This window comes from Paralichthys olivaceus, chromosome 21 (assembly GCF_024713975.1).
Source record: "Paralichthys olivaceus isolate ysfri-2021 chromosome 21, ASM2471397v2, whole genome shotgun sequence".
NCBI classification, from domain to species: domain Eukaryota; kingdom Metazoa; phylum Chordata; class Actinopteri; order Pleuronectiformes; family Paralichthyidae; genus Paralichthys; species Paralichthys olivaceus.
In genome coordinates, this window is record NC_091113.1 from 11,361,907 (window position 1) to 11,384,453 (window position 22,547).

Genomic DNA, 22,547 nt, shown 5'->3' on the forward strand with positions numbered 1-22,547 from the left:
CTCAACTTGGATAAGATCTCTTGAAACTTTTAAATGCATAAAATAGATTTTCATATTGTCAAACCTACTTTTTAAGTGTCAGTGAAGTTTTGATGATGCTTGTACACTTGACTTTCCAAATGTGTGGTATCTGAGTCCGTACGTCAGGTTGTAAAGACTCAGGAGGACTGGTCCCCTCATGTCCCCGCTCCCTCATGTCCCCCTCCATAAACCTTCAGCACGCCTCCCAGTCTAAGCACTGCCACTCTGTAATTGTGAAGAAACCACAGCACACAGCCCCATATATAAATACCCTATTCTCCCAAGCCTTGTCAAAATAAAGGTTGTGTGGGGAGAAAGAAAAAAAAGGCTTTTTTGGTGGCCCTCTCCCCCACTTTGGAATTATTTTTGAGCAAACTAACTCTCTACCTTTGGGTGGATCTATGTAGATTTGAGAATGACACATGAAGATTTCCTTCATTGTCAAGAAATTCTTTTTTTTAGCACAGTTCAACATCAAGAAAGCTAAAAATAAAGCTGAGGCCCTGTGTTAAAGTTGTGAAACATCCAGAGCCGACTGGGAAAGGTTACTACATTTCATTATGTTGACACTGACGCTGTAGCATATTTACATGGCATTTTATTACAACATACTAGGTGAGCTGCCGTGACTTGGTAGAATAAGGCTTCAAACACACACGCACACACACACACACACACAGATCTGTAAAGAACTGTCTGAGATACATACAAACAGCAGCCTGTTGACATGCCGTCTGCTTTGATCTGTGTTTTCAGTGTGCAGAGACTTCCTTGTTGTCTTTGCAGTACACTCACCTGTCTGCTTCTGCAGCAGGTCTCGTCTCCTTTGAACATGTAAAAATGCTTTAAAAAAAAACATTTTCGTCGACCGCTGTGCAGCCAATGACCAGGTTATATAAATTAAAAACCTCATTACTGAACTTGCTCTAAGAATAATGTCCCACTTCCTCCTAAAAACTGGGCCAGAGCCTCATAAAATCAAGCTCATCTTATTTTGCCATATAGGGAGCTGCAAGAAGACAGAGAGCGGATTACAACTTGTAATTCTCTGAATACATTCTCAGCACCTCTTTTATTTCACTGCACAACACAAACAGTGCACTATGTATTTGTTAAAGAAGAAATACACACTCTAAACAGTGGTAGTCAATTAAAGTCTTAAATGTCGACAAGCATAGGCTCAATGTGCTTCGAGATAAAAAGCAAAGTTAAACGACAAATACATGTTAGTGCTCAACGGATCAGATCAGCATGCAACAACATAAGTATGCAAATCATTTAAGGTTATTACAATAATAACTGATTAATTAATTGAATATTTAATTGGGTCAAAGTTTGCATTATCAATAAGATAAGATAAGAAAATCATTTAGTCATAAATAGCACCATACACTTCTTTTCAGTGAACTTACACGGAAATATTTACAAGATTTAAAAAACCAAAACCAAAAAATTAAGTCTTACTAGTTCAAACAAACTTTTTTGTTGTTTCATTAAAAGACAACGTGTGTCAAGTGTAAAAAGTCTCAGAGAAGAATTTGAAGAAGTTTGATCTCATGCCCGCTCGTACTTGAATATAAATATCTCCTGTCTCTTTCAAGTGTGTGTTGTCCTGCTGCCAGTCTGTCTTGTCATTACAAAATAAACATCCACAGGGAAGAAACTTGAAAACATGGTAACTGAGTTTATATGAAGGTGAGTTCCAGAGCATAGGTTGGGTTCTCTATACAAACGTTCACTTATTGAGTAAAGCTTGGTTTTCAGAGAATCATTCTTGCCTCTAAAAGTCTCTTTGGAATTATCATATAATAGTAGAAGATCTGCTTTTCTGTCCTCTGCCTTCAGGACAAAGTGTTTCCTCAATCGGGAAAACATGAAACTGAGCCTTGCTCTGGTTTTTATGAGTCCACAAGATATTAGCTCTGCATGTCAAAATCATTCAAGAGTTACTTATATAAGTGTGCAAAAGAAATATGTCTGTTTGGTGAAAGCATTTTCATCAAGGACTTAACTTCTCAACTCTCAGCTCAGATATAATGATAGCTCTTCTTAGGAGAGATTCTGGAGAGATTGATGCTGTTTTTTTTTAGCATTGGTATATCCATACAGCCGGATGTAAAACATGCACACGTAATGTGTGCATGTCTTCGTGAACATGCGCGCACGCATTGCATCTTTCACTCATATTCCTCCCTCGCTCTGTGTCTCATACACATGCACACATACAGGCAGGCAGCCATGGGAGGAGGGAATGCGAGGAATGCTCCAAACCCCGGGCTGGTGTTCTGACTCGTCCCAGACTTCATGCCGTCACCACCGGGGTCTGTGGCCAGACCTCCCTGTGCCAGACCCACTGGCTCCAACACCCGCCCAGGCCAGCCGAGCTGCAGCTCGCGACCCATAATTAACCAGCAAGCCGCACTGCAGTGCACATCCCCTCCCCCTCCCCAAACTAGTACTGCAAGGGCCCCTTAGAAAACTCAATAGGAAAACTATCTAGCCTAGTACAGCAGTTTTGCAGGCAGATGAGGATGCTCTGGACGATTTCAAAGGAGGAAGAGGAGATATTGATGATGTGTATTGACAGCCTTCTCTCAGGCTAACAGCCATACTACTTCATTTTCGTTTGAAAATGGCACTTTCCATCTAAAACAGTCTCTGTCCACATTAGCATTTTGTATCAGTTTTAATTCACCGTCTATATAGGCACTCACCAGACCGCTCATGCACACTGGGCATTTGTTGGCTGATATACACAGATTGCCTATTACGTATGTTAGCAGTTTTATCATTGTAAAATGCAGAACTTAACTGCACAACAGCTATCAGCAAAGACAACAGGTCAGCAACACTTGTAATTGATTATCTATGTTACATTCTACACCGGTAGCTATTGCTGGTGTTTTTCTTCTGTAGGGGGGGTTATGCGATAGGAGCCTGACCAATCAGCAAAGGCTACATGGTGAAAACACCCGATCAGTAAGTGGTTGTGAGTGTCTACATCACTATTATCAAACGTCTCAGTTTTTGGCTGTCCAGACTGAAAAGTTGTGTTGGAGTTTTCAAACTAAAATGGGGTCAGCAGTGTTTCCAAACCCTTTAAGCAGCTTGAGTTAACTAACTGCTGTTAGTTAACTCAAGTAGTATGGATACCAGGCGTATATGCAGCAGAGTTGATGAGTTTTCAAACGAAAACGTAATATTGTGGATGTAGCCTTAGTCGCTATCCTTCAAAAATCATGAATTCTATGATTGCAAACTAACGTGTGATGTTTTACACATAATTACAGCCAGTGAAACACTTGGCAAAGATCAAAATGGTTTTTTCTCAGGAGTCTATGAATTTGAAGCACAAGATATATAGCACCTTTTGATAAAGAAGTGTTTGTGTATCTTAGTGTATTAAAAGTAATTCCAGGGTAGCTGTAATTCTCCCAGACTGGCATAATTATGGCTGAGACCTCTGAAGGAACACTTCAGGAGTAAGCAGTGATCATCTTCGTTCCTCTGAAGGCTGCTGTCTTGTTCAGGCAGGACAGATCTTTATTCAGGGTGAGGTTTCTTCACATCTGCCAGAGGGTCTTTTTCAGCAAATCTTATACCAGCCAAGTTCAGTATGCGGGAGCATTGCTCTGCTAAACGGTGACAGGAGTGCCCAAGGTGGATGATTTATCATTTTAGTTTCTTTGAAAAGCAGAGCCAAACTCAAATAACTTCTGATTACCTGCTCTAAATCTGACAAACACACACTTTAAGATGTTGAAAAACAGCAACGTAGCTCCATCAAGTGCCAGACATAAAGTTATAAAGCTGCATCCATGCCTCCTCTTCCCTGTCAGAGGAGCCTCCTTCCCGCTGATGTGGGGTCATGGCTTGTAAATTTAACAGGGCTTCCTCGAGGAATACCTCATCCTTTGAAAGAGAAACAGGAAAATTACACGGTGGACAGCCCACTTGGTTTTTCACCCCCTTTCTTGCACTGTAATTTGCCTCTGGAGCGGGTCGGCCTAAAATAACCTTAACCTAATATTCACAACATAGGGCGACTTTGAGAGATGCTGGAGGTCTCCCCTTGGGTGGCGGTGGACCGTTACCAGTCTGTAGGCGTTAAGAGATTGTTTACTTGCTTACCTCTCTTAGATAGATCAAGAAAAACACAGCACTTGAGCTCCTGTACAAGAAGCATATCTTACCGCAGCTTTTGATATGGCTGTAAATATGTATATCACGGTGTTTTGCCCAATTCAAATAGGACTCATGTTTGTACGCAGTTGGCGTGATGTGTTTTCATCACTGAAATACTGTGAATACACATCAGATCCTCGGCCTCAAATGGATCCACAGTCCTGTTTCAGCATTATTCCCCAAGTCTGCAGAGCTCGACCAGAAAACCACTAAACCCAACTGATGGGCATCAGAAGCGAAATGCCCATGATCTCACTTGAACCGCTTGAAGTTTCCTACAGGCAGGTTTCTCATTAATCTGAGGCTTCGCTCTTCTCCGTATCCTCATCGTATTTCCTCCATCAGCAACCATGACGCCCCAGATGTTTATTTAGGCAGCGTTAGAAAAGGGTCGCCTCGATCTCAGTGCCGGTATTAACTCTGTAGATACAATATCCACGAATCTGACAGTGATTTATGATTTGTGATTCATGGAATATGCATTTGTGGTTTTATGTTCTTATTGTGCAGCAGCGAGAGTAAGGGTGAGTCTGAGCCTGTAAAGGTTTTTTGTTTCTTTTGTTACAAATTATTCCACTTACTGCAGGTTATAATCAGTGTGTTTACATAAAGTGGCTACACTTTGATAATGACTGGATATATACTGATAATAGGATATAATAGGTTCTAATAAAGCATTTCATGCATTTGTATGCCAGGGCACACCATACGCCTGCAAGCATAAATGAGAAAACTGCATTTCCTCATAAAAGCACATGTATTCACATACACAAGCACACACAAACGTACCCCCTATACCTCCCCCACCCCCAACGCTCACACACACAAAACCACAGGCACCACACCAGTTCTCATATGGAATATCGTGGGTGGCGCTGGACCGGTAGAGGGCTCTGTAAATAGCTCGGGAGCAACCCCTCCATTTGAGCGACCCAAATTTCCTTTTCTGAGGTCGGCTGCCTGGGCTGGAAGTGCTGTGCAGCAAGCCTCCAGTCGCCACGGGAGACCGCAACGGCCACGCTGACAGCACTTCACAGGGACCTCGGCAAGGCAGGGGTGACCAGATGGCCCTCCACACACATCACACGGGAACACTGAGCCCTCACACACACACACACACACCTCATGCATTCATAAACTGTATGCACTGGTGCATGAATGCATGAATGCATGGCTCCACATCTAGATACAGTGTATAAATCTGTTGGGTTTTGAATATGCACTTTAACACACTCCCTGTGTCCATGTTCTTAAGCTTACGTGGAGATAAATTGGACACACTGCACACACAAACGTGAACACAAACCTACTGTACATTCTGTCAAAGACTTTGACTAGGAGCGAGTCAGAGGTGGAAAGATGAGCGGATGTGTGTGGTGCGTGTTTATGTTTAGCTTGTATCTGTGTATTTAGAAGGTGATTAGTTTGCATTACTCTCTGACTTTTTGTTTTTGTGAAGTTAGTTTGTATAGTAAATTAGTGTTTGTGTGTTTATTGGGGGAGGGGGGGAATCACCATGGAGCTGAGATGGAAAAACATTGAAAGGAAATAGGTCCTGCACCTCCACCACATATCACTTCAATTTCACGGATAGGCATTTACACTGCAGGTATTCTGTTCATTGGTTAAATTGTAGCAGTCATTTTCAGGTTTTGAATTACTGGCTCGTAAAAACTGACCTGGCAGTTTCTCAATGTTTTTATGTCTCTAACTGTGCTGATAGTTTACACAACACATTATGCCCCTGTGCAACAAGTAAGTTCATAACCACCACAGCAATACACAGTAGTAACTAAAGAAATAGTTTGACACTTTACGAAATAGACTTATTGGCTTTATTTCTGGGAGTGAGCTGAGAAGATTGATACCACTCTCACACATAACATCAATCTTCTCATTAAACTCTCTGCAATGGTGGATCAAGGATTTTTCTAAATCAGGGGCCGTAAAGGGGCCAAACTTTCCACAGAGGGGGAGGTGCACATTCAAGTCATTCCTCCATCCATCATTCCTCAATCCAGTCACTGTTAGCTCTATATCTTGAATTCAAAGCCACACATCATTGGATATATTTTATTTCTTGTTCAAGCACATTTAAAATAAAACAATCTTGAGGAATTGTCATATTTATTGTTAATAAGTGACAAGTTCATTCAAAAAAAGATTACTGTAAGGACAGGGGCTCCTCAGGGGCCAATCAGATTTCAGTTGTCCCCCTTGTCCCAACCCTGGATCTGCTTCTGACTCTCTCCACAAAACAGGACCCCTAACACAAAGTCTTATAAAAATGTGTAAATGTTCGTTATTTTTAATATATGAAACACTTTGGCACAATGTTGCCCACAAAGTAATTTCGACTTTTAGCAACCTAGTAGCTCCACTGGAGAAAGTTGAGGGTTTGGATGTCTTGCTCAAAGGCAAGTCCAAAGTATAAGCGTATCCCATCCTCTGAACTAAGATTTTCCCAGATGCTTTGTGGATTTGAGGCAGGGACGTTCCAGCCCCGCTTGACTGATATCAGATTAAACTGTGGTAGTTGAAATAGTATGTAACTAGAGTCATTGGTTGAGAAAATCATACTGACATATTATAACTAAACAAAGTATTTATTTCCAAGGGTTTAGAACCTGATCTGTATGTGTATTAGAAATGGCTCTATATGCAGGGATAGTGCTGACAATACTTATATTCAATGGTATTTCCAGGTCATTTGAAACCATAACTACGCCAATAAACAGTTAATGTACGGTTATTACACTTTATCATGAACCGTGTCTCTGCCAGGAAACACAAAGCACTTACTAGAAATACGAATGAACTATGAAAACCAGTAAAACACAAAGTTTTGGGCAACAAAGGGAGCAAAACCAGCAGTTACTACTGGTGTCTCTGCTTCAAAGGCCTTTTGTTTGCAGTGGAGGGACTGAATGTTGCCATTCACATTGGCCATTTTTACCCAGGACAATATTTTATAAGCCCTTCATAGAGGACCTTTCGCTTCCTTTTCCTGTGGTTTGGCCCGGGCTTAGCTGTCGGGAGAGGGGAACAGCCAAACCCAAATGTAGATGAACAACTTGGCAGGCTCTTGGATGAGTGTCCTGACCAGACAAAAGCAGAGAGAGAAATACAGCCATTTATTTATATTCGCTGTGGTTTTGCGTGTTGCGTCCTAGACTTCCAGACCCCGGGTGGATATTCCGTCTGAGGACGAAGACAGATGGATGGCTTTCCATTGACATACGTAAAGGAACCTTCAGGATTAATGTCAGATCCATATGTGTTAATCGCGTGTGAGGTTTTTGATGTGTGGTCCACCCCCATCCCCCAACACTTTTTTTTGGCTGAACGCTGTAGGTCCATCTTTCAGAACAAGTTATGGTTGATGACAGACTATCCTCCTGTGAAGACTTGACATTTTGTATGATGGTCTATAATGACAGCAACAGGGAAAATATGAAATTTGATCATTGTCAGAATCACCAGCTTCAGACTTTTTTTCTATGGGGGATGACCTCACCACTGTCAGCCAAGGAATGGAACCAATTTAGAAGAGCTCCCCTGAATTGCTTGTGTGTTCAGATTTGTCAAACTCCAGTACATCTGGACCCACCTCCACTTCGGTTACATGTATACATTACTATTGAAGGGCAGAGGATTGGGGGGTAAAACAAAAACTGACAAGTCTTCCAACAGAAACTTTGCTCAAGCCTTTTCTGACTCACACCTAGGTGCTCTTTTTTATGTGGGAGAACCCATAAATTAGACAACCCAAGCTATTTCTATATAGGTTTAGAAGTTGGGATGGGGGAGGGCTATATATGTTCACACACAAACACACACATACACAGTGGCTGTGGCTAGCTAGACCTCTCTGGTCAGGAGCTGGTGCCAAGAGCAAGCCGAACAGTGGAACACTGGGAGTCTTGTGCCTGATTTTGGAGCCTCTGGCTCTCTCCCGACCTTGCTTCAAAATACACTGCGGCTTCGAGGAACAGCACTCTCAGCAGTAGGGAGGCCAGGCATGGAAAATTTAGACGCAACAAGAAAGACAGAGGGGGAGAAAAAAAAAAGAGGCAGACGAAATTTATGTGCTCATTCACATTTGCGGCCGTGAGCATTTTCTTAATGCCTTTAACACACTCACTGTACTGTAAAGGGAAGAGTTCTCATTGAAAATTTAAAAAACCTGAAAGTGAAAGAGAAAAAAACTGCACTGTAGCAGTACTTTGTGACTTTAACCAAACAACAGTGTTGCAATGTGATGACAAGTTACACAACCAGGCATCGGAAAATGTCACGCTGTGTAAACGTAAATCAGGAACTTCAAACGGGAAAGCAGAAAATTAAAATCCCAACTTTCAGAAAAGATTTATAGGTCAGAGAGCTCTTTGTTAATGTGTTTGTCTTACTCACTTGTTACTGAGTATGCCTGCTGATCCAGCAATTGTAAGCATGACACAGACTAGCTGCTCTGACATCTCACCTGACACCAGAGGCATAATAACACCTTGTCTTGCTAATAGTGTGTGTTATTGCTGCAGCACCCTGTAATCTCTTCCCTTTCTGACGCTGGTAATGACTCGAAATATCAAACTGGCCTGCAGTGATACAATCCATACAAACAAATGCAAACACAAATAATGTGTCATACGGTGACAAACACAAAGGCACACACACATTTCAGCATCGACTGAGCTCATCTAAGCCAGAAAAGGCATCTTACTCTTACTATTGTTTTTATCTTCAGGCTATTTGCCTGCAACTGATCCTGTGCTGTCTGTTGATCTGAAAAGTTAAAAAATAAGACTTGAATAGCCCACACCCTCATTTGGGATAAAAATGAAAAGTGGTTCGGTGGCTCTTTGGGCTCTGATTGGTTTATCTTCTCTCTATACTTTGAAACGAACCATCTGAAAAGTCCCTGTTAACAGGATGTTTTACAATGTGCAACTTTAGTGCGATCACTTTGAAAGAACACAGGTGAGACGGCAGCCACATAAGAAACAGCAGGTACGGTTGAAGTGCCATCTGAGGCTCATATCAAAGTCAGTGGAAACTTTTTTTATACCCCAGTCGAGGCTTCTGTTTCCCTTTCATCATTTTATTTGCTTCACTGGGAGAAATCACCATCTTGTGTTTTCAGTGCGAGTCAAACAAACGATACTCTCAACAGGGCATATCTGAAGAGAGGATGTTTGATCGTTTCTGTGTGGCCCCGTCCGGTTTGCCTCAGTAATAATCCTGCTGCTCTGATACACAAATTAGTACACAACCACAGCATTCCTTCAGTGGAAATATAAACACCTGACAGCCCACAGTTCTAGGTATTTCATTAGGCTGTGTGTTCTACTGTTTTATTGAATGTTTGCAAGACCCATTTACAAGTAATTTTCACAACACAGGCCTGCTCATGTGAAATTGATCAACTTTGAATTTACATAGAAGCGACACTCTTGGAAAAATACTGGTGGATGAGTAATGGCTTAGGATCTAAAATCAAACATGTTTTGTCTGCCACTCACTCACAGTTTACACCTCCACACACCTCAGCAAACTTAACAGCCGAGTGAGTTATGATGCACAGGCACGCCTACAGGTGAGAGAGACAGAGGCATCGAAAGAAGGGGGGGGGGAATTACATACAACAGAAACTGCAGGGCCTGGAAAAGGGAAGAAGGAGTGTGAGTGAGTGGAGGGGTGGAAGGTGTGATGGAGAAGAGGAAAAAGGGGGTGGCAAAGCAGGGGATTCGTGTGGAGTGAGTGAGTGAGTGAAGAGTTGAAGGAGGCTAGGAGAGGATGAGGGGAAGGGGGGGATGACTTCCTGTCGCCATTCCTGCCTGCCCACATAGACGGTGCAAGAAAGAGAGAAAGAGAATATCTGGGCTGTACTGCAGGCCGCATGACATTCTCTCTGGGTCCCTTGCTTTTCCTCCGCGCCGAGTGATGTGCTGCTCCCTCCTTCTCTTCCCGTTCCCTCCCCCTCTCCCTCCCTTCCCCTGCCCTTCAAAGCTTTGACATGTCATCTCCCACCACAAAAACAGAGGTGGGAAGACTCGCTGGCGCTACCGCTGCCTCAGGGTGTCTGGCACTAAAGCTGCCTGCAAATACAGCAGGGAGGAGGAGGAGGAGGAGAGGTAGTGAGGAGACAGAGAGAGAGAGAGAAAGACAGAGAGAGGGAGAGAAGGAGGAAGAAGGAGGTAGAGACAGAAAAAGCAAAAGAGAGACGGAGAAAGAAGGAGCAAGCAGGACGGTGTGCATTAAACAGAACTCGTAAAGCCCTTGGCATCAAAGTGTGTGTGTGTCTGTGTGTAAGCTGTTATTAAGGTAGAGAGACTGAGGAGGATGAGTCCTGTCTGTTTTTTAAGGTGACACTGCTGCAACCACACTGTCTGCTTCTCATGTCTCTCACACAACAGCAGCTGACTGAAGCTTATGAAGAGGGATTGAAGGGGAAAAAAAATCTATAACTACGTGGGGGAAACCTCTGAGACGCAGAGTTCTCGCTGTGTGGCCTGTACCGCCATCAGAAACGCCAAAACACAATGATACACATAAAGGTTGAACAAATGGTACGGATTGTACTAGGATGAATGTGAAATGTATGTAAACCACAGGGCCATAATTCAATGTATCTTCCCTGACTCAAATATAATTTTCTCCAGGACACTCTCCCTGCGACTCTAAATACATACCATGTAGAGCCTTTCCTCGTGAATAAATGATTCCAGGCCAACTGTTTGCAGCTCGGATACCGCGAAATTTGCAGATTGATTTAAGGGGCAATTATGCACTTGGCTTTTGAACCTCTGAGGCTTTGGGAATGAATTGGTGATTGGCTCCTCTACAAAGTAAGCACATCTGACTGAGCGAGGCCTTACCATAGGCTGAGAGTGTCGAAGAAGCCACAAGAGCCCAGCAAACAAGAACATCACTAACGTGGCCAATTATGGGCCTCCAGGGACCCGTGGGTTCTGACCTAAGAACCAACAGATGAGCACTGTAGAGAGGCTATGAAAAGACAACAAACAATTATGCTGAAAAAAAGGGATCCAACATATCAATGACCCACTTAACGAATAAGGGATGAGATTTAAAGAAAACAGTCAACATTTCAGGAAATAATTACTTTTATTTGCTTGCTGAATGTTAGATAAAAAGATTGATACCACTCTCATGTGTGTACATCAAGGGTTAGGGCTCAATCGACAGTAACTTAGCTTAGCAAAATGAACTGAAACAGCGAGCGTGACTCTTTTTAAAGGAATGTATGAAATTAGCTTAAGGGCCTGATCATTTCAGGATTCACACAATGTTTGCAGAAAGGGGAAAAGCAACCCTCACTTTGATTTGGGAATGCTAACTAATTATAATGTTTTTTTATTATTGTATTTGTATCATGTATTTGTTGATTGTGTTAATATATCTTATCTATTTTCCAACTTCTTAAGTGGTAGATACCATCTGTGTTTCCCATTATCTTCCTCATTCCTTAATCTCCCCGTTGAAATAGCAAGTCAAAGACTAAGGTGAACATTTTTTGGCACTGCATGTAATTATGGTTTAAATGACTGATTTTTTGGTTGTGACCGGAGACATTTTGACTGGTCTCGATTTTTACAATTCAGTTTTTGTACATTTATTTTGGAAGATGCTGTAAGCCTTTGCCATCGCTACAAGCAAATGTTAGCATCAACAGCTGATCACTTACCAGTCAAGAAAAGGTTTTGTGAGTTCAGTGACAAATTCAAACCTTTCAAAACTTGTGAAGCATCTATTTCTATCACTTTATTGACAAATGTGGTTGCTTGTGCTCTGGGCAAGTCTTCATCCTCTCTTGAGAGCAGACTGGATAAAACATTAACTCATTATTGCCTCTTGAGGAACAAAGTGGTATTACAAGGTGTCATGGACCCGAGCTAGCTATTTAGCATGCTTATTGTAGTAGATATGTTCTCAACACAATCATAGACTGTATATGTAAATGGACGACATGATTGCACCTAAAAGTGAAGCCAAAGCCTCTCAATCGCCATCTGGTTGGCTGCAGTAGACTTCATAAACCCCCGCCTCCTCCATGTTAGTGATGGGAACTTGGACCAAACCAAACCTGTGTCCAAATGCAAAAGATGGTGGTGTTCATCCTCCGGAAGGTGGGAGGAATGGCGATACATTGTCAATCTTTATATACAGTCTATGGTAGTTACCTGCAACACAGTATGTGACATGAGTCAAATTTGTATTTCTTCACATTCTATTAATAATTTATTTTAATATATTTTAATGTTTTCAACTAAAATAATTACATGTAGCAGCTTTCAACACACGAGGAATGTGTTGTTGAACTTTAGAGCTTTTATATGGTGGATTTTGTCAACTTTGGAAAGAGCTGTTTCCCTTTTAAGTCTTTGTGTTCAGCTCAATTAGCAGGCTACTAGCTGTAACTCTTATTTAGAAATAGGAGTGGTTACAGTCTTCTCATCTATTACAATCAGCCAAAAGATATGTAGTCACTTTCCCAATTATTGCATTTGAAGTTACATAACTACTAAATGTCTCACATGAAAGTCATCCAATCACTTGGAAGTAAGTTAATTGCCAGCCAAAGAATAAAACAGGTCACTGCATACCAACATCCGGTGGTGACAAAATAATGATAGCTCAAACACCCAACCCGTAATGTGACGTTGTAAATGTTCAAATATGCAAATTCAAAATTACAATAATCCAGGTTAACGAGCATTCAGCAATGCAGGAAATGATGCCAGAATAGTAACAGAGGACATGGTGGCATTTCAGGGGACATCTCCTCAGTCATGAGATAACACTGAAACATGAAACCATGTTGTTTTTCATTAACTTCAGAGCAAACAATTGGCTCCTTCGAGAGTAGTAACAACAGCGAGGACATGTTGGTATTTTACAGAGCGCCTCTTCGAAGTCATGAGGTAACAACAAAACACGAACCCATCACAGAGATTTTTTGATAAGTTCAAAGCAAACAACTGGCTGGGTCTACAACAGGCCCCTCAGCGCAAGTGTGCTTGTTCCTGTTTGTGTTTGAGGAAGCTTCAGTGAACCTCTGCCACCTGACATCACCTCCAAAAGAGCGTGACCGCCACGATAAGACATCTGACACAAGCTGCCGATGCCTCTGTGTGCAGGCAGGGGGAATGCCTTTATCACCTGGCGCTCCTCAAGAGAAAGTTGACATAGCTCACACAAGATATATTCTCATGCTCCTCTTTATGATGCAGCCATGATACCCACACTGCTGGATACATAGAGACAGAACCACCACAGAACGAGCCCGAAGCCCCCAGTCTGAGCATGCAGAGACAGACAGTGGTATTTCATTCTCAGGGAGCCTTGAAGAGCCAAATTTATGCCTCTCTAGAAAAACCACACTAAAGTGCCACAGGGCACCAAACGGGAAAAACAACTCAAGGAGCAAGAGAGTGAGGAGCCATTCAGACTAAGAAACAAACAAAGTTAGTTGTATACCATTGTGGGGATGGACTCCTATTCATACAGTGTCTGATCCACTCTGGTATGCAAAGTTTTACATGAAAACAATTAGAAACTTTCCACTGAAGTTAATGTAGACGGATGAGTATCTGTTTAGAAAGTGTTTGTGTTGCACCTGATAGAAAGAAATGTATTGATTTGTTTTTGTTTCATGTCTCATCAATCTGTGCTGTAGATCTGAAATAATTTCACATCAGCATCATCTCCTATAATGATGGTATTGTGATGCTAATTTTGAAAGTTTTTCCCCCATTCTGCATTGTGTCTATTGTGGTCACAGAATATGTCATTAAGCCCCAAGTTTTTCTTTATTCACGCTAAACAAGAATTTTGCAGCAACAAGGTTTTCATCTTTTAATGGGGGTAATTTAATATAGTGAGAACTGTTTCAGTTCACTGTGAGCCACAACAAATATCCAGATTTCTTTGTGGTGGCAAAAAAAATAAATATTGCAAGCTGACAACTGAAAGTTTCAATTTTAAAACTTACAAAACAAAACACAAATGAACCACAAAAATCAAAAGACAAATCATAATGTGTGTCACATTGTCCCTAGCCAAGACAATGCGCATTTGTTCACTTTTGAATGTGTCGGCAGAGCAAACAGACAAAACAAGCAAACACGAAATAGATTCATCATGCGTGACTCCAGTGAGGTGGTGGCAGCATTTTTGGCAGAGCTTCAGGAGCACTGCAGGTTCTGCTGCTCTTAGTTCATTTGTTAGAGAGCACTGCCACCTCCTGTTTACGATGCAATGTGTCACTGACTGTACAGGTATATGTATTGCAGCAGATAGATTTATCTCACACATCTTACACATATGTTTAAACGTATATATTTACAGGGTTAGGGTTAACTTAAGCTCATTCATTGAGATGTACTGCATTTACTATAAAGTGAAGCCTCCAAATTTAGATCTGATGATGAAATGATTTTCATTGTTTCTACTTCTTTTTATTTATCAGAGTCTGTAGTTTATATTTCAACTGGGCACACGTTCAGGTGAAAATCCTTCAAGTATAAGCAGTAAAGTAGAAATATACATATGTCATGGTAATATAATATGAAAGATGCAGCATGGACATTACAAACTATTGACTATCAATGATATTTATATTAATAAACTGTATAGTATTTAATTTTACTTCCTCAAAGCATTTCATAAACATGTATTTAAAGTAATATAAATGTTTGTTATGCAGACTCTCTACTAATACCTTTATCATTTACTGTTTTTGTTCTTTTGTTCGGATTTCTTATTTATATATATATTTATGAAGATAAAATTGTTCTTTACTGGCTTTAGAAAATCCCACCACTAGAAAAGTTTTTCCACAGGATGTCGATAAAACGTTTTTCATTACTATTACTATTACACCTATGTAATTGAATGCTCTTTAATAGTCTCTATGGTGTGCTATAACTGCAGAGCACACAACACTTCCTCCACTGACCAGCTCCAGTTAAGCCCACTTAGTCCCATGAATGGACTCATTTGTCAGTGTTAAGACGGATTCTGATTGTGTGGAGATAGCAGGTCTAAGACTCGTCCTTAAAGCCGCTCTGTTAAGCTGAAAGCTGATGATATCAGGCATCCAGACTGAACTCACCACATTGGCTCATCTGATAACACGGTATCCGTCAACAGGAGATTATGGCCCTTGGCTCCAAAAATAAAGAGTCCTTGCTTGTTTTTGTCAGGTGTATCTATCTGTATCTACCTTCATTTCCTATAATGTGATGAAGACTAATAAATATAACAGTTGTTCAGTGTACTGTGGAATTGACAACACGGTTTTATTTAGGCCATATGAAAGCGGTTATAACACAGAAGCCGAGAATAGAAAAGATCATGGTTTCTATTAGTTGAGACCACAAAAAAATTGTTTGCAGATATTGAATTTGTATCTGTCATGTGCAATTTTCCTGTCTGCTGAAGATCAGTGTGATATAGTAGACTGCATTTCAGTTGCAGTGTAAGTGAATTAGTGTCTGTAAGTCAATGAAAGATGTTTGGACTCGTGTAATAAATCTTTGAGATGACGCAGATAAAATGTGTTTTCTTAAAAAGTACTGAACGCATCATTTGAAGCCTGCCTACTAGACTGATTTAGTATCATGCTTTATTAAGTTGTAAAATTGGGGACAGATTGTCTTCTGTGTGGGTCAAGTTACAGACACACTGTTGTTTCACACTTTACCTGCAGATTAACTCAAAATAATATTTCTTTAGAGCCACTCTGCCTCCTGAATGCTCAATACATTCAAAGTCTAAATCCTCAGCTTGTAATGCACTGCTACTGTTTAACATGCTAAAGCTACTGGAGAGCCCTGGTGACCCCGCAGTCCAGGCACCAACCATTCAACATCCCCGGTTTGTGTCCAGATAGGGATCTTTGCGGAATGTCTCTCACCTCGTTTCCTATCATCTGTCCATCTCAATAACATCATTACACTGGGAACCATGTACTGTTTCCCTGCCTGCATTCAAATATTTATCCGGATCTGCACCAAAATTTCATGGGTAAAATTTCATGGAAATTGCTTGAGTTGTTTAAGTGTGTAGAATGTAGTGACATCTAGTGGCGAAGTACAAAACATGGCCTCCTCCATAGACAGTAGGGCTCATTCTATGGTAAAGAAAACAACAATTCATAGAATTTAGATGAAACACACAAGTGAAAACATCACTAGGATTATTTTATGTTTAATTTCTGCCAATAGATCGCTTTCACCTAAATCTTACACACTAAACCTTTATGTCTAATCCTACTGAATAACCAACGATGATGAAAACATAATTGGCTGAGGTAACCATAGAAATACATTATACCAACACTTAATATTGTCTATGTGGATAAACCACTGCCAATAAAACGAAGCAAAGGCGACCTCTTCAATCATGCATGCCCCATGATGCACCTGTAAAGCTGTGATCCCCAGAAATCAAGTAGACATGTTTCTTGTCTCATCAGGATTGGAGGACAGCTACGTCTGTGACATGAATTTGCTGCAAACCTCTTGAAATGTCATATAAGATTAAAAATTCAACAAAAAAAACACTAGAAGAGTCACATAAGATGAAGGCGGAAAGGATCAGAGATTAACATCAGTCTCAACACCCTGCAGTGAATCACCAGCAGTGAGCACCCACACCCGGCCACTTCGCTCTGCTGCGTCACATGGAAATAATGTTCTGTCATTGTGGCAGCTCTTTGTGACTCAGCCATTTCATATGCAAATATTGTGCCTCTGATTTCTTTTGATTCTGCACTTTACGTTAGCCGTGGATTACACTGTGTGCACACGAGGGCTGTTCATGTGTAATTGCTTTTAATTGTCCTGGGCCTTTCTTGCTTTTTCCAAAGCACCTGTGCACGGATCAAAGCATGTGATGCGCGTGTCAGCTTTGTTTCGAGTGGGCATCCTTATGGCGCACACAGATTGTCAAGTAATTGCCTCTCCAGACATTTCTATAGCCAGTGTTGGGGAAAAGAGCTCAGCTTCCATTCAAACAGAACATTTAAATGGTTAAGTAAGCAAGTATCATGAAAAGGTTTAATAACACTGTAACTGTCTCAAGAGATGGAATATAAATAGTGCTGAATCAAAAAATTAAAATGTCAACTGATATATTACAGATGATGGTGTGCAACCAAATTCAGACAACACTTGTCTATTACCAGGTATTCATAAAGAATGAACACATTTTTCTTCACCCTCTGCTTCACTCCTGACCATCAGTGTCACAAACAACCTGTTCTTAATCTCAATTTGTTAATATACATCCAAAGGTCACATCTGTGTCGACCTGTCCAATAACTCCAGAGGTAGCAGTCAGGCACAGAGTCGCTTGCTCAACCAATAAAGCTGTACCTTCAAAGCAGATGGTTATATTTGCAAAGGCATTGCCCGGCACTCCCACACGTCCTGCCCCGCTCGTCTGCCATATCAAAGAAGCACGTACACATCACAAGGTCACAAATGAGTTATATTTTTAGACCAACAGCAGTGCAGCTGCCCAGTAAAAGTGGACATGAAAGGTGAATGCTTCCAATGTAAATATTTAAGCTTTAATTTTACAGAACATGAGGGTCTTGCTTTGAATTTGAGACGGTCGATAAAATCTTCAGAGGACAACTGAAGAAATACAGAACGTTCAAGCATCTTTAATTCACTGATATGTAAGTCAGGTTTTCATTTGTAATGGCTGCAAAGAACTTTATAGAGAAAACAGTGTTTAAAAATGCTGTGATATGACAAATCTGAGGGTTTTTGATGCGATGATGAAAAGTGTGTGATCATATTTAGTGGGGAGGGGTCTAGCAGCAGGGGTACAAATGTATAAATGCCCCCTGCTGCAGCTGGGATACACACAATAACACTGGACCACATCCTCCCAGCATCGTTTCGCATTCTTTTTTTTTTAGCTTTTACAGAAAATAGAGACATAAGAAATTATTTATCTATTCATTGCTTTGATTAAAGATAATCAGAAGCAACAGATTTTCTGTTCGATAAAGAAATGGATACCTGGAAGATGCAGCTTGTTGTTGTGACTTTTTGCACTTTGTTGCAAACCTGTCAGGGACTCACTGGTAGTGTGGAAGAGGAGAGAGGATTGTCTACAGACTGGCAGGTGAGCTTCAGTAATTTATATACAGTTATGGACAAAAATAACTTGATAAGACATGCATCAAATGTTCTGGGATTTCACAATGTAGGAAATATTTCTTAATTTAAAAAAGTGTTTATTTTATTTTTTATTTTATTAAATTAATAAATGTATCATCTGTTAGGACGATTCACAGACAGCGATGGAAACGGATGTGAGCCACCTGGTAGCCTCCCTGATGAAGAGATCTAAAGCCCTCCGCTTCTACGGACTTATGGGAAAACGCTCAGGTGGCATCCATAAAAAACATTACATGAAAATGATCTTTTGTGCTTTTTTTTCAATAAGATTTATATAAAAGATATAATAAAATTAAGATCAAATTATCCACTGGTAACCTTGGTCTTTTTTTTTTACCCCACAGGTGTTAAGAAACCTTTCAAAGTTAATCGACGTAAGTAGCTAAAAAATAAATACTTTCCCAAAAAAGTCATTTCTGGTTTCTTATGATGGCATCAAGTTTAGATTCTGACCATAAAACTGTTTTCACCTTCCTTACACTCTCAGGGAATAAAGGAGAGACATTCGTAGGCCTGATGGGAAGAAGCCTCTCCAGTGGAGGTAAAAACAAACCACATCTGATTCATTTCAAAATAACAATGCAGCTTTATTGATATTAAAAAATATCAAATCCATAATACACATATAACAGCTATGATCCAAAGTACAAGGCAAAGATAATCCCATTGATCCGTTTTCTGCTTTTGTTACAGAGTCTTTAACCAGAATAAATCCGTCTGCAACAACCACCGGGGTCGATGTTTCAGAGAAACCACACAAGCAAGGTATGATTGTATCCGTATATAAAAACCTGAGGTTGCATTATTTCTATGTGCATTCTCGCAGTGGTATTGTCATTATTTCCATTTGATTCTCATCAAATTAAAAATATCTGAATCCATTATTTGGCAGGTTCATCTGAGGAATGGATCCAAATCCTGTATTGATGGAGTCACGGGGGAAAATACACATTACTATGATCTATACAATTTTACACCAAAGAAGACGCTGCATATATCAGACTCCTTGAAATACACTCTGCTTGCAGCTCCAGTTCATGCTAACAATGACTGTATTAATCCCAAACTTAAGTAAAGACCATCTTCAAAATGCACATTTCTTAAAAGAAATAAAAAAATAACCATCTGCCAAATATAGGTATGTATTCTTTTTTTTTTTTGCAAGAATAAAGCAGAACATTCATGTTATCCACCACACTGGACAATTTATCATTTAACATTCAAAGCTTGGTTGACAGTTTTAAAACAAACAGGACAAACAGATTTTCTACCATTGACTGTTTGACAATATCTGAGTAAAGAATCATTCAACTTTGAACGTATGGTGCTTAAAATATGAATGAAAGTAAAATATAAAAGTTAAAAAAGGTTTCATGACAAAAAGAAGCAGATTTAAGCATGAGAATTTAAAAAAACTGAGAGAAAACACTGATCTTTATTGACAGTTCAGAGGTCGAGGCTACTTGTGGCTGGTGAGGCTGGAGGTGAGTTCATTCAGTAGCCTGAGGTTCTTAGTGCTCATGTCCCTTTGGGAGGGGTCCACTTTAGAGAGCTCGGGTCGATGGTTTTGTTGCTGTTGCCTCGCTTGATCTCCTTCGCTTTCCACTCGTCAATCAGGTCCTGAGAGGAAGAGAAGGTCACAGAGTGAGCCGTCAAAAACAGGGACCAAAAAACAAATTGTACTGTAATTATTGTTTTATCTTGTCATAAGGGCGAATAATTACTGATATATTTAAATCTACAATAGAAAAAATTCAACTCAGGTCCATTTTAGTTAAATGACCTGTTAATCTAAAAATAACTGCTTTTGATTTTCAATTTAAATGTGTGAATTTTGTAATATGAACTCACATTAACCACAGATATATAAAGCTGGACAATGTGTCTCCACTTCCTCCTGTTGTGCAAAAATGAAGCCAAAATATCTCGGATGCAGGAGCCACCATCTTGCGCTTTTGACACCATTTAGAGCCAGAGTCTAATCAGTGGTGAGCAAGGAGTGAAGTGAAGCCATGGCATCGAGGTCCCGCAAATATACGCGCGAGATCCACCGCGAGCCAGTCTCAGCTGTCAATCATGACATTTCACCTCATCTTCACAGCACGAAATGAATAATTAAAACCAAAGCTGCCAGGTTTTCAGCATTTGGACAAACTTCAATGTGATAAGAGCTATTTAAAATAAAAGAAACATCTTTAAGAAAATGTATTTTGACACTTTTTAAAAGCAGGCAGGTTTTATGATCTATACTAAAACCAGCCACCAGGGGGCAATCCAGATGATTTGGCTTAACTTTTGGGAACCTGTCAAGCTGTCTGTCTTTATATAAAGTCCACGATATTAACATTTTGTAACTATGGCATTACTTAAAGAGATGATAAACTTCAGGAACCACACGGGCTGATGAAGCAGCATCTTACCTGTCGCTTCAACACCAAGTGCTTTCCCTTCCAGTACTTGAGCATCTGAAGAGACTGCAGGGTGCTCACAATGTCCACCGGATTCACAGCAGTTTCCTGACTGATCTCTGTGCATCAAACAAATATTACAAGAGTAAATCGTTTTGAATGCGCGTGAATATGTATTAACCAATATCAATCTTTACATGCGGCAACAAAACTCCAGTTTAATTTTAAGCTGGAATGTTTTTGAGAAGGATCAGTACAAATAGAACGTCCACAGGAGTCCTGTGTTCTCACCTTTGATGGAGATCTCCTTGCCTTGAAAGTTGTACATGTATCTGAGTAACACTTCTTTCCAGTAGCTACGGTAGCTGATGAGGCCCAGATCAGACAGAGGCCTCTCTGGTGAGCCCACCTTCTCTTCCACTTTGGACAGCAGGTAGCCTAAACGACAAGAGCACTTGTAATGAATCCTGATGATATTAATCGATCTAATTGCTGTGGACTGTACATTAATATATAATCTCAACAAAACTAAAAAAAACGAGTTCAACTGAACAGGGTTCAACAATCTGCTTCAATCACATTCACGATGTTGAGATGTATGAGAGGAGGAAGGTTTTTTTTACTAAAAACAAATTAAATTTAAGACTTTCAATTACAGTTGAAATAGATTTTAAGCCTGAACTTGTGACGGAAATACACACCAAATGTGAAAATAAACTGTTAAACACAATGTTAAACTCCACCGCCTTGATCTCTACTGTCCCAAGTTTGAAACACACAGCAAAGTTTGCTCCAAAAGTTTTTCCCGTCAGTGGCTTTAACCAACATGAATACTGATCATTTTCAAACCACTCATTCTTAGACTTGCATTTCCCCACATCCATAAACTGACTATGCCGGCTAAAAAGGCATTTGTATAACATAAAAACTTTAACCAGGACAGACTAACGACGCCGCGCATAACTGAAGTTATAATTCCTGTTCTTAGGTCTGACAGACTAGAGACATTTTTAGGGGGCGGACATCTCATCTGAATTTAAGGACCTGTGGCCACCCTTAATTTAGCAAAGCCTCCAGCAGAACAAGACAGTCTCAGTTGCCATCTGAATTTACCTCAGCTTTCATTGTTTAGAACTCGGTTTCTCAGTCTTCACATTTTAAAAAATATGGTCTTTTCCTTGTAAATATTTTAAACAACACCATATCGAAACTGACTGAACAATATTCCCCATCACTGATTGAACCTATTGTTTGGGCTGTCTGTCTTCCTTCCAAATACTGGCAAAGTAAGCAACAGAAAAAATTTGGAATAAAAATATCATGTACATACTGAAGTCAATGAGCATTTTGCCAAAGCCCTGCCTCATGTACTGCGGCATCGTCAGGATACAGGACACGTTGTAATTCAGGAAAGAATTCTTCTCCTTGAAATGAAAAATGGAAAAACATTTTAGATTCTCCTGTTTATAAAAATGACAAACTATGATATACTGTAAATATGCATCATACATATGCATTCACCTTAGAAAAGTATCCCACTAAATGGCAGCCAGTGTTGTCGGCCTCGGTCATGACGTAAAAGAGAAACGGCTCCACATCGTAATACAGCGTTTTGTGGTCCAGGAAAAGTTTGGCAAGTAAACACAGGTTCTGGCAGTAGATCTGGGAATAAATGATTTCATTATAGTCACTTATTTGACTGTAGGTGTCA

The 22,547-nt window shown here is 40.3% G+C and overlaps 2 protein-coding genes across 7 annotated transcripts in view; one reads left to right on the top strand and one right to left on the bottom strand.

Annotated features, from left to right (window-relative positions):
• The window catches only part of kat7b (K(lysine) acetyltransferase 7b), a 45,745-nt gene that overhangs the window by 19,197 nt on the left and 4,001 nt on the right, over positions 1 to 22,547 (bottom strand). For 2 of the 6 annotated variants that reach the window (XM_069517588.1, XM_069517587.1), the window contains exons 10-14: positions 22,358 to 22,498; positions 22,167 to 22,260; positions 21,128 to 21,274; positions 20,849 to 20,955; positions 18,995 to 20,048 (exon numbers count right to left, since the gene is read on the bottom strand). In XM_069517588.1, coding sequence (XP_069373689.1) covers positions 19,947 to 20,048; positions 20,849 to 20,955; positions 21,128 to 21,274; positions 22,167 to 22,260; positions 22,358 to 22,498 — 591 coding nt within the window. In that variant the 3' untranslated portion in view covers positions 18,995 to 19,946. Of the gene's footprint in view, positions 1 to 18,994; positions 20,522 to 20,848; positions 20,956 to 21,127; positions 21,275 to 22,166; positions 22,261 to 22,357; positions 22,499 to 22,547 lie in introns of those variants that run through there. The other 4 variants (XM_069517590.1, XM_069517589.1, XM_069517585.1 and 1 more) reach the window with 2 other exon arrangements.
• On the top strand, positions 18,092 to 19,592 carry LOC138406050 (protachykinin-1-like). The gene is made up of 4 exons (XM_069517591.1): positions 18,092 to 18,372; positions 18,533 to 18,638; positions 18,773 to 18,802; positions 18,916 to 19,592. Exons 1-4 carry the CDS (start codon positions 18,259 to 18,261, stop codon positions 19,020 to 19,022), a joined length of 357 nt encoding a protein of 118 aa, XP_069373692.1. The 5' UTR covers positions 18,092 to 18,258; the 3' UTR covers positions 19,023 to 19,592.

Excerpts from the sequence above, each read along its gene's own strand:
- LOC138406050 (XM_069517591.1), top strand. The coding sequence starts at position 18,259 with ATGGATACCTGGAAGATGCAGCTTGTTGTTGTGACTTTTTGCACTTTG. Across the intron at positions 18,639-18,772 it reads ACTTATGGGAAAACGCTCAG|GTGTTAAGAAACCTTTCAAA; the intron begins GTGGCATCCATA and ends TTTACCCCACAG. Across the intron at positions 18,803-18,915 it reads ACCTTTCAAAGTTAATCGAC|GGAATAAAGGAGAGACATTC; the intron begins GTAAGTAGCTAA and ends TTACACTCTCAG.